Source organism: Microtus ochrogaster (assembly GCF_000317375.1).
Source record: "Microtus ochrogaster isolate Prairie Vole_2 chromosome 14 unlocalized genomic scaffold, MicOch1.0 chr14_random_1, whole genome shotgun sequence".
NCBI classification, from domain to species: domain Eukaryota; kingdom Metazoa; phylum Chordata; class Mammalia; order Rodentia; family Cricetidae; genus Microtus; species Microtus ochrogaster.
The window spans coordinates 36,036,069-36,052,915 of NW_004949096.1; the positions used below are offsets into that span (position 1 = coordinate 36,036,069).

At 50.1% G+C, this 16,847-nt stretch overlaps 1 protein-coding gene across 1 annotated transcript in view; it reads right to left on the reverse strand.

The window, feature by feature from the left end:
- Mal (mal, T cell differentiation protein) overlaps positions 1 to 15,309 on the reverse strand; it is a 25,563-nt gene extending 10,254 nt beyond the window's left edge. The window contains exon 1 of the mRNA XM_005364442.3: positions 15,126 to 15,309. Coding sequence (XP_005364499.1) covers positions 15,126 to 15,218 — 93 coding nt within the window. The 5' untranslated portion in view covers positions 15,219 to 15,309. The remainder of the gene's footprint in view (positions 1 to 15,125) is intronic.
- Positions 15,310 to 16,847: the final 1,538 nt, after the last annotated feature.

A 16,847-nucleotide genomic window follows, 5' to 3' on the forward strand; every position in this document is an offset into this window, starting at 1 on the left:
GGGTTTCTTTGTGGCTTTGGAGCCTATCCTGGAACTAGCTCTTGTAGACCAGGCTGGTCTCGAACTCACAGAGATCCGCCTGCCTCTGCCTCCCAATTGCTGGGATTAAAGGCATGTGCCACCACCGCCTGGCTCTTTGTTCAGTTTTTGAGGCAGGGTCTTTCACTTTATGTAGCCCAGGCTAGCCTGGAGTAAGTAACTTTAGCTGGCCTCCAACCCATGTCAATCCCGTCACTGCTCTCGGAGTGCTGGGATTTCAGATTCAAATCATCATGTCCAGCTCTCCTTAAAACATTGTTAATGAGCTGGGTGGTGGTGATGCTCACCTTTAATCCCAGCACTTGGGAGGCAGAGGCAGGCAGATGTCTGTGAGTTAGAGGCCAGCCTGGTCTACAGAGTGAGCTCTAAGACAGCTAGAACTACACAGAGAAACCTTGTCTCGAAAAAACAAAACAAAAGACAAAAAAAACCAACAACAACCCCCCCCAAACACACACACACATACACACACACACACACACACGCGCGGTTAATGAGATGTAACTCATATAGGATATGATTCATGCACTGAAGACTCACGCTTCATGTTTAATAGATTTGTAAATACAAACTACATTCTCAAAGCCAAATTCAGATCACTTCATAAACTCAAAACTCTATAACCATTTGCTGTCTATGTTCATACTTAGCATAATGATTTCAAGGTGAACACTGCGCTTCCTGGAGGACCCTAGCAAACACCTGTGCTACTGCAGTCTCCACCTGTCCCTTGTGAGGTGTCAAAGTCAGAGAGCCGCTGGCTCCTAGGATGAGTGATGATGGCTGTGGTGATGATGGTGCGCATCTGTGAGCTTACCAAACACCATCAGGATTTATGAGACACCTAGGGACAGCCCTCCATCAGTCTCCTGTTTGTGTTACACCTCAGATTGGGGGCAGGTAGCTTTGAAGACATCCTTATAAACCCTGGCACTTGTCCTCCTGTCTGGCAATAGGTCTTCCCTGTACCCCTCACTGCCTGGCTTAGGTTTAACAGTGTGGGGATTGGGGAATGGAATGCAGGGCTGTACGGTTCTGGGATGGAGCCAGGATGGGGGTGGGGAGGAATCTGTGCTGCGCTGGTGGCTGAGTGGGGTCAGAGGGAGTATGAGGAGGTGGCAGAAAGGCTCACAGCCCCCTTGAGAAGATAAGGAGGATGAGAGGAACAGAGCCAAGGAGAGTGTATTTCCAGACAGTGCCTCTACAGCTTGGCTTCATCAGGGACTTTCTGCGTTGGGGAGCAGCCCTTTGCTCGCGTCAGGTATGGCGCAGAAGCTCCTCGTTGATAGCTGCAGCAGCTGTGGTGTGTGAAGGCCTCCACATCCATGGATTTGACCAATTGCAGATTTAAAAATGTTTGGAAACTCCAGGCATGGTGGTGGATACCTGTAGCCCCAGCACTCCGGAAGCTGAAGGCTTAGGAGTTTGAAGCCAGACTGAACTACGGAGTGAGACAATGTCTCGAAAACTACAATGAAAATATTTGGGGGGAAAAACAACCTGCATCTGAACTGGACATAGCTTAGGCTACTCTTTCTGGCCTAAATGAAGGCTAAAGGCTGGCTCTGAGGAGGTGAAGTAGCTGGCCTGCAGGATGGCTTCAGAGGTGCCTCAGAGGGAAAGGTGGACCTAGCTGGTCAAGGCGGACATGGGGCCAGGGTGTGCTGCTCTGGTGGGAGGCCAGGGAATGCCACAGGGAGGGACGCTGCCATGCTTTTCAGCCCCAGAGGGTGGGGAAGCCGGGCACCATGTGGGAGGAAGGGACGGCAGAAGCTGGGCCGGAGGAAGGGTGAGCCATGGAGACCTGATATTCAGTATGAATCACGGGGGCCCAAGCCTGTTTACACCCCACTCCACCTTCAGGCTGTACAGAGGGCAAACAGAGAGAGCAAGCACGGGCACCCACACCCCAGAGATAAGTCACTCCTGGGCAGGGAGCACTCCTCTCGGGCCTGACTTCAGGACCCCGCTGGTCAAATATTTGTCAAGAGCAAGGGGGTAGGTGAGGGTTCAAAAGCATTTTCCTTCATAATGAAAACTCTAGGTGTCTTTTGTCTTCAGTCTTTGGACACACAGAGGTGATTAGTTAAAAAACAAAACAAAAAACCATTATACAACTCGGTGGAGGTGTGGCCCCGGGGTCTACTCATGGTAAAGCCAGCTCCCCCATTACCACCTCTATATTCCATCATAGCAGAGACACAGTAACTACCAACAGTGGTCTCAAGTAAGGCTCTCCAAATTGCTGACCAGGGAGCTATCCGGATTAACCAATCCCTCTGGGTCCCAGCACTCAAAACTGGAAAGTGGGAGCAGAACCTGGATTGATGCTCTAGGGTCCTCAGACCTGACTAGCTATCAAATAAGCTGGGACACCTTTACAAAACCAAACATCTAAGCCCAGGCCCAGGGACAGAATCAACCGGAGAGACACAGAATGGCGGGACAGGAAACAGAGGACCCAGGCTCTTTGCCAAAGCCTGGAAACACGTTTTTATAACACAAGGTTTCAGGTGTTATTCTGCATGTTCCCGAGAGAGCAGAAGAGGAGTCAGCCCTGTGTCCAGGTTCCTGCAGGCTTTCCAGCAGACCCAAGGAGAACTCTACGCTTGGTCCTGTCTGGTCTCTTGATGCAAAATATCACTGGGAACTTCCTTTTTCTGTCTTCATGCTTCCGTCCCTGTTTTGCTTTGTGCATGAGACCAGCTCATCCCTCGATGTCTGCCAAGCCCAGGACATAGTTTCACAGATTGTGAGTGGAGGGCTGTGTGTAGGAAGGGGATGTTGGGCTGGGAACTGCCTAGTGTTGGGTGCTGAGAAGAGCTGTAGGGATTATGTTCAGAATGCAACAAAATGCTTCCAAAGGTTTAAAAAGGGTTCATATCTATAGTTTACTCAACCAAATGATCTTTGTGAAAATGGTCTCCTCAGGAGATAGATAGCCTCTTGGGGAGCTTTTATCTGAACCCCAAGAAGATCCCCACTGTTTTATTTTTCTTTATTACGTGTGTGTGTGTGTGTGTGTGTGTGTGTGTGTGTGTGTGTGTGTGTGTGATTGTGCATTCAGTGGTCAAAGGACAACTTTTAAGAGCTGGTTCTCTTCTTTCATCATGGGTTCTGGAGATTGAACTCAAATGGTTAGACTTAGGTGGTAAGAACTTTAGACTTCATGCCATCTCGCTGGCTTCCTGCTCGGTCTTATGAGTCACCTATGGGAAGCAGACCAAAGGAGGCAAGGGTACAGATTTTAGGTCAGAGTTCCTGAGTTTGGATTGGATCTGCCAAGTACCAGCTGGGTCATCTGGTAAGTTACCCCTGGGTAAATTACTTAGCCTTTCTGTTCCTTTGTCTACAAGATGGTGACAACCGCCTCCTGTCGTGGAATAAAGTGGTTTCATCTGTGACCACATAAAAGTTCAGAAGGTTGTGATTTCAGTGCATGTAACTGCTCACTTGCAAACTTAATAGGAGCTGGAGATAATGAATTAATCAATTATGATTTGTTTTGTCTTGTTTTGCGATACGGTCTTGATATGTAGACCAGGCTGACTTCATGCTGGGATTATAGTCTGGGCTTACTGGAGCCAGAAGTCATCTCAGGAACCAGGAGTGTAGCTCAGCTGATAGAGTGCTTGCCTAGAGTGTATGATGCCTTGGGTTCCATCCCCAGTACAACATGGACTATGCCTGGTGGCACTGTGAGGAAGATCAGGAGTTCAAGGTCACCCTCAGTTACATAGTAGTTTTAGGCTGGTCTGTGATTCTAGAGATCTCATTGTTTTTTTGTTTTATTTTGTTTTAAAGTGATCATATAAGCTTTAAAAAAAAATACCATGGTGTCCCTCCAACTGAAAGTTGTATAAAATGTGTCTGCCTAAGAAAACGTAGTGGGTATGTAGATGTGAAGGCTGTCTTTCTAACAATGAGCTCACTTGTAAGAGAATGGAATTCTCCAGAACATTCTTGAGATTCATCTGGAGTTTCTATCATTGTGGAGCTGAAAGAGCGCTTGGTCCCAGTTCGTCCACTGCAGGGGCTGGATGGCTAAGGTCAATGCCAAGGATTTATTCAAATCCTCCGGTTGTTCCCCCAAAACACTACTATATGCTCTCAGGGTCACCACAGCAGAAAGTCTGCCAGGGGAACATGCCAAGACAGGAACCAAAGAGCATGCCACCCACATGCAACCCCCCTGAGTCAGGCATAGGGCTCCTAACAGCTCTCTTATGGGTAAACATGACCATGAGTTTGTGTTTTGACTTCTTGGGAAAGCAAAGGAAACGAGCCACAGAACTTAGGCTGTGCACCAAGCTCTAGGTTTCCCTTTATTCCCTGGGAGAAATCAACCAGTTGCCTCATCAGCTGAGAGGTGCCAGTTGGCACACCCCAGGCTTCTGGGAGGGCTGCCAAGCTCCATACCCATGAGTACTGTCCCGAGGCCACCAGGAACAGCAGCCCCAACTCCTGCTGGTCGTGTGCATGCGCTCCTTTAGTAGCCAAAGAGTTATGTCAACACTGGGTGTATTGGCAAGTTTGATGTCAACTTGACACAAGCTAGAGTCACCTGACAGGAGGGAACCCCAGCTGAAAAAATGCTTCCGTAAGATCTGGCTGTAGGCAGGCAAGCCTATAGGGCATTTTTTTAAATTAGTGATTGATGGGGGAGGTCCAGCCCCTTGTACATGAGGACACGCCTGGACTGGTTGTCTTGGGTGCTATAAGCCATGAGGAGCAAGCCAGTAAGCAGCACTCCTCCACGGCCTCTACATCAGTTCCTGTCTCTGGGCTCCTGCCCGGTCTTGGCTTCCCTCAATGGACTATGACTTGGCACATATAAGCCAAACAAACCTTTCTATGGCATTTCATCACAGCAATAGTAACCTTAACCAACACATTAGGATTTTATTTATGGTGATGACTTGAACAGTGTAATTGCCGTGTGCTCCAGAAGGCTTTCCTATCTAGGAATAAACTAACTGGCTAAAAGAATCATTCTGTAAGTCAGAGGACAGGAGACATTTTTGTCCTCTGTGTGCATATATGTATGTGCAAGTATAGAAGTGTATCTATGACTTACATATGTCCATCTAAGTTCATGTATGTGTGTTTGTGTACCCACAGTTGCATAGCATGTGTTCTTATGTAGAGAAGCAGGTTAGGGATGAGCTACCGCCAAGGAGAGAGAGAGGTGGCACCACAGGGCTAGATGGTCAAGAGGACACAGAAGATCAGGTATTGGGAGAATGAATTGGAAAGAGGGATAGGGGTCAGGGCAATAACTTTGGCCACTAAATACTGCAGCCTTCCCAGGATTCCTTGGCTTTGCCTTTGAAAAGTAAGTTTGGATGAAGCCGCAGACCCCTTTCTTGTTCTGAGAGGTGAGGCCGAGAGAGTAGAAGCAAACCCAGGAAAGTTCTCCAAGTCAATGGCAGCTCCACCTCCTGGGTCAGAAGAAACTCAGCTCCTAATGAGTCAGAAGGTGGCCTTCCTTCGCTGTCCCCATTGCTCACTCATGCGATGAACAGGCACCAGGAGTGACCATGTCAGTACTGTGGCAGGCACACCCAGGGAGCCAGGCCTAGTCAAAGACACACACCAGGGGATGGGGATGCAGCAGTGTGCTCACCTAGCATGAGAAAGGTCCTGATCTGAATTCCTAGCAATGAGCACGCACACATGCATGAGCGCTCGCACTCACACACACGCACACACGCATGCACGCGTGCATGAGTGTGTACATGTGTGTGAGTACAGACACCATCCCACCCTCCCTCTTGCAGCCCTGTCTCCCATGAGAACAGCTCCACATCTTCCAGTGCAGACTCAGGCAGCTGGTGAGAGCAGGAGGTGATTACAGGGAAGCCTCAAAGGCTTTGCACAAGAAGGGAGGCCAGAACTTTGCACAGCAGCCCTATACTGCTCCCTCCCCTGGGGCAGGGTGCAGAGGAGGGATCAGAAGGGTCCCTGTGTGGGGGATCGGACTTATTGGGAGTCTGGCATCTGGGTCTGTTCGGGAGAGCATTGGGTGTGTTAGGAGAAAGGCCTGCCTCAGTTTACCTATCCTAGTGGCTTTTCTTTTGGCCCCTTCACCAGCAGGTTCATTGTGCCATTGGCCCTCCTTAGGAGGTTAGACAGTGAGTGACAGAGGCCTTTCACCTCCTCTGAAGGGTCTGACTGGCTGAATTCAGGACCTCAGATGATATCAGCAGGGTGGGTGGAGGGTGGGAAAAGTCCCTTCCTGGTCTGCGGTCCCTCCACACTCCAGTGCCAGGGTAGGGCCTCTGTCCCATTCTACCTGCAAAGGGAGATGTGGCTTATTTAACTCACAGCCTCCTCTCCAGCCAGGGCTGAGCTGCCAGTCCCTGAATGAATGGAAGTTCCCCTCTGACTGGCCAGTGCAGGCGAATTCCACATGCATGGTCGGTCTCATTTGGATGGAAAATTTTGTACCACACCTATACCCACTGGGTGTGCCCAAAGAGATAAACAGAAGCAAAGAGTTTCTGTAAAAAGTACCAGACAAGCCACCTGTAAATGGCAAAATCCGTGGGAACACTAGACCAGAAAGGAGTGACTTTAACACCGAAAACAAAAGGTTTTGACGGCCATCAAGTAGGTTAGTAACTCAGTGAGCACACAGACACCCATTGGAGTCCCAGCACACTTCCTGGGGGCACTCTTGGGACTTGGGGGCCACCATCATCTTCTCCTTTCACCTGCCCTTACAAAGTCAAGATGGTCTTGTGATCTGTAAATGTTAGCTGGTAGGAGGAGCCACAGACTCCTTTCCACCAGCTATGCTGAGAGCAAACCCTACTTCCAGAAAGTTTTGTGGAGTACCCAGACTTTGAGCACAGTCTCCAGACAAGCCACAAACAGAGGCCTGCAGAACGTGAGCTGATGCCAGGAAAGTGTGCTACTAGGGCGGGCTTCCAGGTGAGGGAGACAGATAAGATCCAAGGGCCGCTCCTGAGAGGGGAACATTCCACACCCCCGTCCCATTGAACACTGGGGCTGGTTTCAGAAGACCTAACACCCAAGAACTGGCTTCCTAGTCTTATGCACATCTTGTCTCCCACACCCCTGCAGGACAGGACCGAAGTTTTTGGATGTGAGGGCACACTTCCGTATGCCCTTCCCTGTACCTGCGCCCTTCCACACAGTCTGTATACTGTCACGCACTTGGAAAGGGTTAATCCCATTCCCACTGGTAATCGGTTTCTATGCCTGGAGGGTGATACAGCAATTCCTATCTTGCCTAGTATCCCCAAAGAAGCTCTCCTCACCAGATCTGGCAAAGGCTGACTGAGCAGCTGGGCCAGCACCCAGTCTCCAGGACAAAGGGAAGGAGAGTATTGCCTGCCACCACACCCACTTCCCCTTAGCTGCCCCATCAAGCAGGCTGGAGGGAGTTGCTGCTTTGCTATTGAATCCTGATGGAAAAGGAGCCACTGAAAGCACCCATGCAGGACACGGCAACTGGGACACCCATCAGTGTGCTTCACAGTCCCACCCATCCTCAAGCGTCGTCCTGCCCTGCCAGGTCTTAAAACAGAGAAGATGGTGAAGGTTGGCTAGACCCCTCCACGGCTGTCCTCTATGGGCACAGGGTAACCAGCTGATCTCAGAGCAGGGGTTGAATTATTAGCCAGTTAGCACTAACTGTTCAAAATAGCTATTGAGTTTTAATTAAATCATGTTATTTTAAAAAATATGTGTATACATTATGCAGTGCACAGTGACATGTGGTCAACGACAGGCATGCACATGAGTAGTTCTATAAGATTTTACAGCCTGGCGATGCCATGGCTGTCTCAGTTTGTGGAAGTACACGCTGTGGTCTTTAGACAACATTAAACTTGCCTAAGGATGCTGCAATAAAAGGTTAGCTTTTTCAACCTGACACAACCCAGCGTCACCTGGGAAGAAAGTGTCAAGGGGGAATTGTGTTGGCCTGTGAGCATGTCTGCGGGGGTTGTTTTAACTAAGTTAACCTATGTGAGAAGACCTAGCCCATTACGGGCAGCACCGTACCCTAGGCGGCGGGTATTTGAGTCTGAGCATAAGCAGGCAAGCGAGTATGTGTGCGTCCGTTTCTCTCTGCTCTTGGCTGTGCATATAAGCAGACAAGAGAATTTGAAGTTCCTGCTTGGAGTTTCCCACAGTGATGAAACGTGACTGGGACTGAGATCTGGAAGACGCCCCTTTCTTCACTACGTTCCTTCTGGTTGGGGTGCTTTATTACAACAGCAAAAGTAAGCCTGGTATTTAGCCAGATTCTCCCTAAATTTACTATGAAATCAACCCCATTGCTGGAATTGGCTTTGGACATGGCCATGGGGCTATTAGTATCAAGGGAGAGTGGAGTAGTCACTTGGTCCTTATTGACTCTCAACTGAGTTAGGCTCTTGACAGGAAGGGAGTGGCAGAGGCCTGGGAGGCAACTCATGCCTGCTCCTCCCAACACTGAGACAATGGGTGGCAATAACCCTGTTCCTACCCAGAAAAGAATAACAAGGTCCATATTTAAGAGCGTAGAACAAAGGAAGGACCAACATCCAGGGACAGCATGCCTTCTTTTATGGGCACAAGCCTGATCTACCCTGTCCTCTCTGTTGGGTAGAAGATGTCGTCTTTGGCCCTTCTCTGAAGTGCCCACTCCCTGAAACCTGTGCCTTGGCCTTCGGGGGCCTCCTTGGAAGTTGAGCCAAGACTTTACCAGGGATCTGTCCTGCTTCCTGCCCTACTCTTGGCTGTGGTCCTCTCCTCTGTGCAAGTGTATTGATCTGTCACAACTCATAACAAGGCTTTCCTGTCATTCCACAGGCCCAAGGACCTTGGCGTGTCCCTGTGATCCACTCTGGGGTTGTTTTGTCCAGATAAGAGTAGAAAACTACCTACTTGTGAGGTAGTAATCACACAGAGCCTGAGGCTATGAGGTGGGAGTGGATTAATGACCCTGGGAAATGCCAGTGCTGGAGCCCAGCCAGAAGCTAACGGGGAACTAAGCCTGCCTACCAGCACGCAGAAAGACCAGCATGAAAAAGAACCCAAGCTTTATAGTTTCGAGACTGTCAGGGACATGCTGTATGCTTCTCACTCGGGATTAATCTAAACCCACAGGAAGGGGTTGGACACATGCCCCCATGGTGCTTTGCGTCAGGAATGAGGGCGCCTTTGCCACTGACTTCGAAATCACTGACCCCATAAGAGACAGTTACTGGGGTAGTCTACCAGCACCTCCCCTAGATTGGTGATTGCGGGTCTCAGATCATGACAGACCCAGGGACAGATAATGTGATCCGTGGCTGTGCTGGGGCAATCTTAACCACAGACTCCTGCCAGAAAGTGTTTAATTGACCAAGAGTCAACCTCTGGTTCTGTCTAGCTCAGGACCCTGGCCCCTGGCCGGTGCCCATCCCAGCCCTTTCTCTCAATGATGAGTCCTGCTGCCAAAGCAAAGTGTGGGCATTCTCCGGTGAGCAGCACCAGGCTCTCTTCGCTCGTCCAGCAGGGACAGGTCCAAACAGCCAGCTGAGAGCAGACCTTTCTCTCCCCAACTGGCATTTCATTTCATGGAGGCTCTCAGGCAGGGAAGGTGTCTTTGCCCCAAGACAAGGTTTACACACTGTGGCTCCCTCGTGATGGCCCAGCTTGATGACCCCGCCCGGCTCCTAGTTACGGACTCCTGATCAAAGCAGGCCACTGGCCCTTGAAAAACTGGAAAAGTCACTTCTCACAGCCAAGAACATCTCTCCCTAGACCTCCATAATTGGGTCTTTAAAAGAAAGGAGGGGAGTCGAATGCTGGGGGCAGAATTTGGAAGTGCTCCCCTCTCAACAGCTCAGAGAGGACCCCCATGACCAGGGCAAACACCACCACACAGTCTGAAGCAGCCCCAGCTCCTTTGTTAGGTGTTGGTCAAGAACAGCTAGTTCCACTCTCTAGGGACATCGGGGAATTGTTTTTGGAGAGTGTCCATGCCATGAACCTCTGAGAACCTCAAGACACCCGAGAACCCCACCCTGCCACTCACTGACAAATGTCCATTATTCTGTCCACCCATAAGAAGGTCTTGAAGGGTGACTGAGCTGGATTACATATGGCCACACCCACTGAATCAGCAGTCTGTGTAGGGTTTATCATTCTTGGACATAGGGACTAAGAACCCACAGAGTATATTTCTGTGTAGTGGTGGTGGGTGGTGTGGCCACCAGCTACCCAGTGACTCTGAGCTATCTCTTCAGTCCCTGATGGGGAGGAGGGGACCCAAGCCTTCCCAGAGCTGCCAAGTGGGCAGAACTACCCACTCCTGAACGCCTTAGGTGTAAGACAACCGTTCTCCTGAGAGAATGTGGGAAATGTCCCCAGAGCCCTGTGGACCCGGCAACCTGGGCAAGAGGCTCCCTCTCTGAGGCTCAGTTTCTACCTGGACCTGCAGATTCAGTGTCTGTGATCCTACATCCTCTGTGCTCTGGCAGGCTGTCTTCCTGACGCAGTTAGAAAACTGTTTATCATCCCGTGTTGGGCTGGCTCTTTCTCACCCATGTGAAAAACTACGACCTGCCTAGTCACTTTCAGACAATAAAAAGTTCCCTTTTTTCCCGGAGATGCAGAAAAGCCATCATTTTAATAATTAACAGGTTTAGTTCAGTGAAGGAGTCAATATGGAAAACCAGTTCCAGGTAGCTCCTCATCCTGCCTCCACCCCTCCACCCTCCAAGTACCGATTGTCATCAGGGACTGACCCTGCTTCCTTCTCCACACTTCTGAGGTGCACAGGGTTATAAACAGCCACCACTGGAACTCCTAGTACCCTTTTAAAAAAAGACATAGTATTACTCTGTAGCCCAGACTGGCTCCTAATTCATGTCCCGACTGATAAGATCACAGGTATGAATGAACCGTCACACCAGGCTCTGAGCATGCTCTTCTTTGGAAGTTTGTCCATCAACTTACAGCCATTCATGATGTCAACCTATCACTTGGTGAGGGGATTATGGGGTGCTGATGGTATTTCTGGCATGTCTGTCACAGTTTTGTAAGGGCAGCAGTGGTGGGGTTCTCTCCCAGCACTTTGTAGAAGAAATTGCCACTGTAAAGCCTGGCACGTCTAAGAATCGAAAACATTTGTGTTGACGTTTTTCCCCTCAGGAATGGTGGCCTGAGTGTCATGACGCATCTGGCTTAGAAGGGAGGGAAGGAGGAGGGAGAGGACCAGGAGGAAGAGGGAAAGGGAGGAGGAAGAGAGAGAGAGAGAGAGAGAGAGAGAGAGAGAGAGAGAGAGAGAGAACCAGATATGGGCTACAAAAGGAAAAGTCCCTTACTGGACAGAGACTTTTCTGCAGATGGGACCAGAAGCAATGTCCTAGGTTGAGGAGTTGAAGGGAGGATTATTGGACACTTCACCCCTGGGCCTAGATGGGGTTGCATCTCTCTCCTCACTGCCTGTGCTCTAGGGATTCCCAGAAAGATGTGATCCCCTGCTGAACTGGGCCTGCTTTTTACTACCCTGGAGGATCTTACAGAGTTCCAGGGTAGGGGCACTGAGGCAGGGTATGCCAGCCTCACTGGGAGTCATAATCCTTTTCTGTCCTCCCTTGTCTGGGGAGTGGGGCATCTCCAGCCCATAGGCCCAGAACATCTGCGTCTCCCAGGTTATCGAGAGTTCAGGCACGGGAAACCGAACCCCGCATCACCATCTGCTCGAGCTTCAGAGCTGAAGAATAATCAGGCATTTTACACCCACAGGATGAGCAGAATGCCACAAAGGCTGATGCTACCAAGAGTGACAAGGACGGGGAACAATGGAGACTTTCACCCTTGGTGAGAGTAGAGGGGAGGTCCAGGCTTCGCCTGAATCATGTGTACACAATGCAGGGGTCCTCTTAGTGTGGCAGGATCCTGGAAGACAGCTGAGTGGGTGTCAGTGTCTGATGAGTTTCCTGGGAAATCTACTGGTGGGATGTGCCAATTAGAATGACCCTCTGGGACAGCATGGTGGTGACAAATGAGAAACGGAGACGTCCATGCCCCGTGACCCTTCAGCAAAATTCCCACGCATTCGGGGAGAAATTCCCAGCAAGAGTTCCAAGTACGTTCCTGCCAATGTCATCCGCAGCGCTAAAAGTAACCAACTGGAAGCAGCCAGAATATCCAACAATGGAAGAATGGATTAAAGAAAAACAGCAACAGGTATAAATCTCAAAGCATGCTGGGAGCTGCAGAAGGGCACACCCAGTGTGATACGATTGTCACAAGTGTAAAACCATAAGACAGCACTGTGCTTATAGTCGTACACACAGTGGAGTCTGAAGAGCACTGGAGTGATGAACATTTTCAGCCTTGGCTTTTCCTGAGGATGGAGAACGGAGAGAGCACAAGGGTCGGAGAGACAACATAGCAGATCGTTGTGGAGCCTTAAAACCAAGAAGTGAGTAAGAGAAAAGACCTGAGAAAGATGGGCAGTCATTATACGGATGCTTGATAAAGTGTTATGTATACCTTTCTATTCGATTTGAAAATTTCCTGATATCTTTGCTTTTTAAAAATTGAGGTGAGCTGGGTGGGTGGTGGTGCACACCTGTAGTCCCAGAACTCGGGGGGGGGGGGCAGGGGCAGGGATCTCTATGAATTTCGAGGCCAGCCTGGTCTACAGAGAGAATTCCAGAACAGTCAGAGTCAAGACTATATGGAATCAAAAAAAAAAAAAAGAAATGAAAATCATGTATCACAAACATCTAAAACTGATGAGGTCAGTGGCATTCTGCACATTCGTGGTATTCTACAATCACCACCTCTATCTAATTAAAAACATTTCACCACCCGAAAAGGAAACCCCACACCCACTGAGCAATTGCTCTCCAATCCCTGTTCCCTTTAGTCTTGGACAAATCACCAGTCTGCATTCGATCTCCATGGTTTTACAATCTGTGGGTACTTTATGTACATGGAATCATATAGTATGGAGAAATGTCGGTCCAAGCCATTGCCCATTTTATCATCGTGTTGTGGGTGTTGACTTAGAGTATCCTACAGTTGAAGAAAACACCCCTGACATGGTCAGCGCCTCTTCCAGCCCTCCATCAAGACACATTGCTTCATGTGTACGGTCTGTGCTTGGGAGCACGTAAGGGATGGTGTCTGCTGTCTTCCTTCTCTCCCAGGGCACCCCAGCCCTCATCTATAGAGGAAGAAAGATTCAGCGATAGCAAGTGAGACACCGGAGGTTTCTCGAGACAGTGACAGGCGTGGGAGGGTGGGCAGACACAGAGCGATGGCTAAGATGGAAGAGACAAGCGAAAGGGGAGGATTCTGGTCAAAGGGGATCTCTGCCAATCCCTGCTGCCACACAGAGGAACGGAGCGCACATCAGTGGGGGTGCATTTTCACCAAACAAGCAGTGCTGAGATTTTCCACGCTCACCACTCTCTTTACAAGGATGTTGGGTCCTCCGGTCCTCTCTGTGGCTTTGCTTATCCTGCCTGGCTGGGCTGTTGCTACCCTCAGACCAGTCTTTCTGTCATACTGAGTAATTAACATGCTCTTGTGGACCTGCCACCACCAAAGCGCCCCCCACCGTGTGTGTGTGTGTGTGTGTGTGTGTGTGCACACGCGCGCGGGTGTACGTGAGAGAGAGAGAGAGAGAGAGAGAGAGAGAGAGAGAGAGAGAGAGGGAGGAGGCTACAACTGGAGTCTGCAAAGAACAATAAAGCCCCACTGCCGTCTTCTCTAAAGATTCTTGGCATGCCGTTCTCCAACAGCAGTTACTAAAGGCTATGATATTTTTGCTTAAAACCCTCCCTGCCCCTTCATCTCTCAGGTTGAGAAACGCTCTCTTGTCAGGTCTCTGTGGTTCCTCTTTGTAGAATTCCCAAGACTCATCCGTTATTTATTCCCAGGTCCCAACATTGGGCAAACATAGGCTAAGAGATGACAGACAAGACAAGCACTCCCAGAGCACCCAGGGGGCTCTTTCCCGTATGACCAGGTTCCTGTGTCAAATACGTCCAGTTGGCCTTGTCCCAGGGCTTGTCTGGCAACCCCGAACATAGGAGGAACTCAAGGAAGCTGGAAGGCTTGCCAAAGACCTGGATGACCTTGGGTCGACCTAGGTGCTCCTTCCTATTTGTAAGTTGTGGAGCTTGGCTCGGTGTTGTGCAGGGAGACTTACACATGTTACTGCATAGCCTTCGCCGTGGTTTACGCCTGGGGTGTGAAGTCACTTCAGAAACACCCAGGTTTGGGTTCAACTCAACACTCATCTCGATTCAGTGACACTCCTATTAATGTCTTTGGCAGCCACATCCTCCCTTCCCAATCATGCTGTTAGAAGCCGGGATCCCGTTGTTAAAATCACCTTCTACATTTTCTTTTCCAAGTCAGTGTTCCACACAAAGGATTCTGTGTGGTGGTGGGAGCACAGAAGACACTATCTTCACATCCACAGAATAAACAAACACCCTCCTGCCCAGGTAAGAGCTAGAAGCCCCTAGAGACTTGAAACCAAAGGAGGTCTGAAGCCTCGTAAACCAGAAGTCCACACTAGGAAACTTTCTCCAAACTACTGGGGCGGTTCTAGAATGTGAAGCTAGAAGAACCCAGCCTAGGTGCAGAGTCAGCTCAAGGTCAGTCAAGGGAAGCCACAGAATTCGCCTCTCTCCTCCCTGCCCTCACACAGGGCACAAAGACTGCAGCCAGGCAAATGCGGGCCACTATTTTTCTTACTCCTTGATCAAGTTTGCCACAGAAACAAACTCTTCCCAAAAACTTCAAAAGGCTGTAAGAGTCTGTCTGTCCCAAATCTCTCTGTCTACCGCACGGAGGGAGGGAGTCTTTGGTTACCTTTGTTTACTTAAACTCTGGGTGGAAAAAGCTGGGCACCTTGTAAGGAAGCTGCACTCTCATAGGACCAGAGCTCAGAGAAGAAGTTTCTTTGCACCTGCCTGCAGATCGATCCGCTATTTGAGAAAGGAACTGGTTTGGCCCCCCGCCCCTTGGTGCTGCTAGTGTGGCGGAGCCCTCGAGGGAGCAAGCAGCATAATCCACCCCATCCCTTTCCCAGCGCAGGGCGCGCTACCACTCACAAACTCAAAGATGAAGAGCAAGTCAGGGAAGGTGACGAAGACCGAGAAGCCACTGGGCAGGGAGCTGCCACCCGAAGCCGCTGCCGGGGCCATGCCTGCGAGCTGGCGTCGGCCTTGGGACGGGACACGCGCACCTCCGGCTCACTGCTGACCACTCGCTCGCTCCGCAGAGCCCAGTGGCCGCGGCACCCTCGCGCGCGGGTTAAGAACTGAAGCGCCTGGGTCAGAGGAGGGCGGAGCTCCGGCCACTCGCCCCGCCCGGGTCCACTGCTTCAGGGGACAGGGCTGAATAGCCGCGGGCACCGCCCTGAAACCCAACGGGGTGCTCTCTGAGGATCTGCGGGGCTGGAGTGGTGTCTGGACTCTACTGTAAAACCCCCGTGCCACCTGCCTGCAGGGAGCGGGTGGAGAGGCTTTGGGGCGGCACTTCCTTGTGTCGCACTTCAGGCAGGTGATCACTATCCATCAATAACCCATCCGAACCCCCAACCCATTAGGCACCCCATCTCTTTAACTCCAATTGGGTCTCCAGTCTTCTCTGGGTGCATTAATATGTGCAACCTTCACGTCCAGTTTCGGAGGGCACATTCCCATTCAAATCCTACAAGAAGTACATTTCTGGCTGTATTTTTCAAAAGCAAGGCTATGCCCATCAATCAGCAGATCAGAGCAACTGCTTATGGGAAAGGACTGGAGTAGGAAGATCTTCTGCTCTAGTGTGAGCCTCTCCAGATGGTCAGCTTTGGTGACTTGTGAGTGAGTGCCTCCACCAAGTCCCCAGGTCCTCAGGACCCCAGGTCAAGACCTCTAGACATGATGGGCTGGGAAACTGTCAGGACACCTGACAATAGTGCAACCTTTTAGTCCCCCTGGCTCCTGAGAGAATGTCTCTCTCTCCTAAGGAGATTATAGTGGAGACAAGCCCAAGCAAGCTGGCCACAGAAAGCCACCACCAGCTGGCTATAAGATGACCCACTAGCAAATCCAGTTGAAGCTGGTTGGCAATTTCTAAGGGGTGTGTCCTGACCATAAATACCCACAAAGGCGCTGTTGACTGCACCCTGGCATTGAGGGCCTCTGGTTTGGTTTATTTCAAACCTTTGTTGCTAAGTTCTTCACACTTGAGCTAATGATCTAGGGGGAAAGTCTTGGTATGCTCAGGAAGACTCAGCAGTTCCAACCCTGTCTCCTGTAGGATAAAGGGGAAGTTCTCTGAAAGAGTCTAGAGGGAGGATTAGGAGGAGATCATCTTGGCCAAGGTCAAAAAAATTTGCCTCCATCTTGGTGACCTCTCTTCTCACTTGATGCCTTTTGCTGATTCTTGACGTCCAGACCAGACTCTTCCCAGATCCACTTTCCCTAGAGCAGCCTGCCCAAACCCTTAGCCCAACAGTGGCCCAATAATTGAAAACAAGTAAGCCAAAAGCCTCAGTTCTATCTGAGCCCACTCACAGAGGAAGCACTAGAATGGCTCATTTGAATAGAAAGCCCGCTGGCAGTGTGGAAAGGGAAGTCTTCACTTTGAAATGCTCATTTTATGTTTGCAAGGCTAAGAGGACTCTTTTGGAAACCAGGAATTCGAGAATGTCTTTTTGAATTTGTTCCTCCCCAGCTGTGTGAAAACGCTGCCTAGTCATGGGCAGGAAAAAGGCAGTTTAGAAAAATAATATAAGGAAAAGATGATTTCATCTTTATCTAGAGTTTCTATGCTATCCTGTTGGG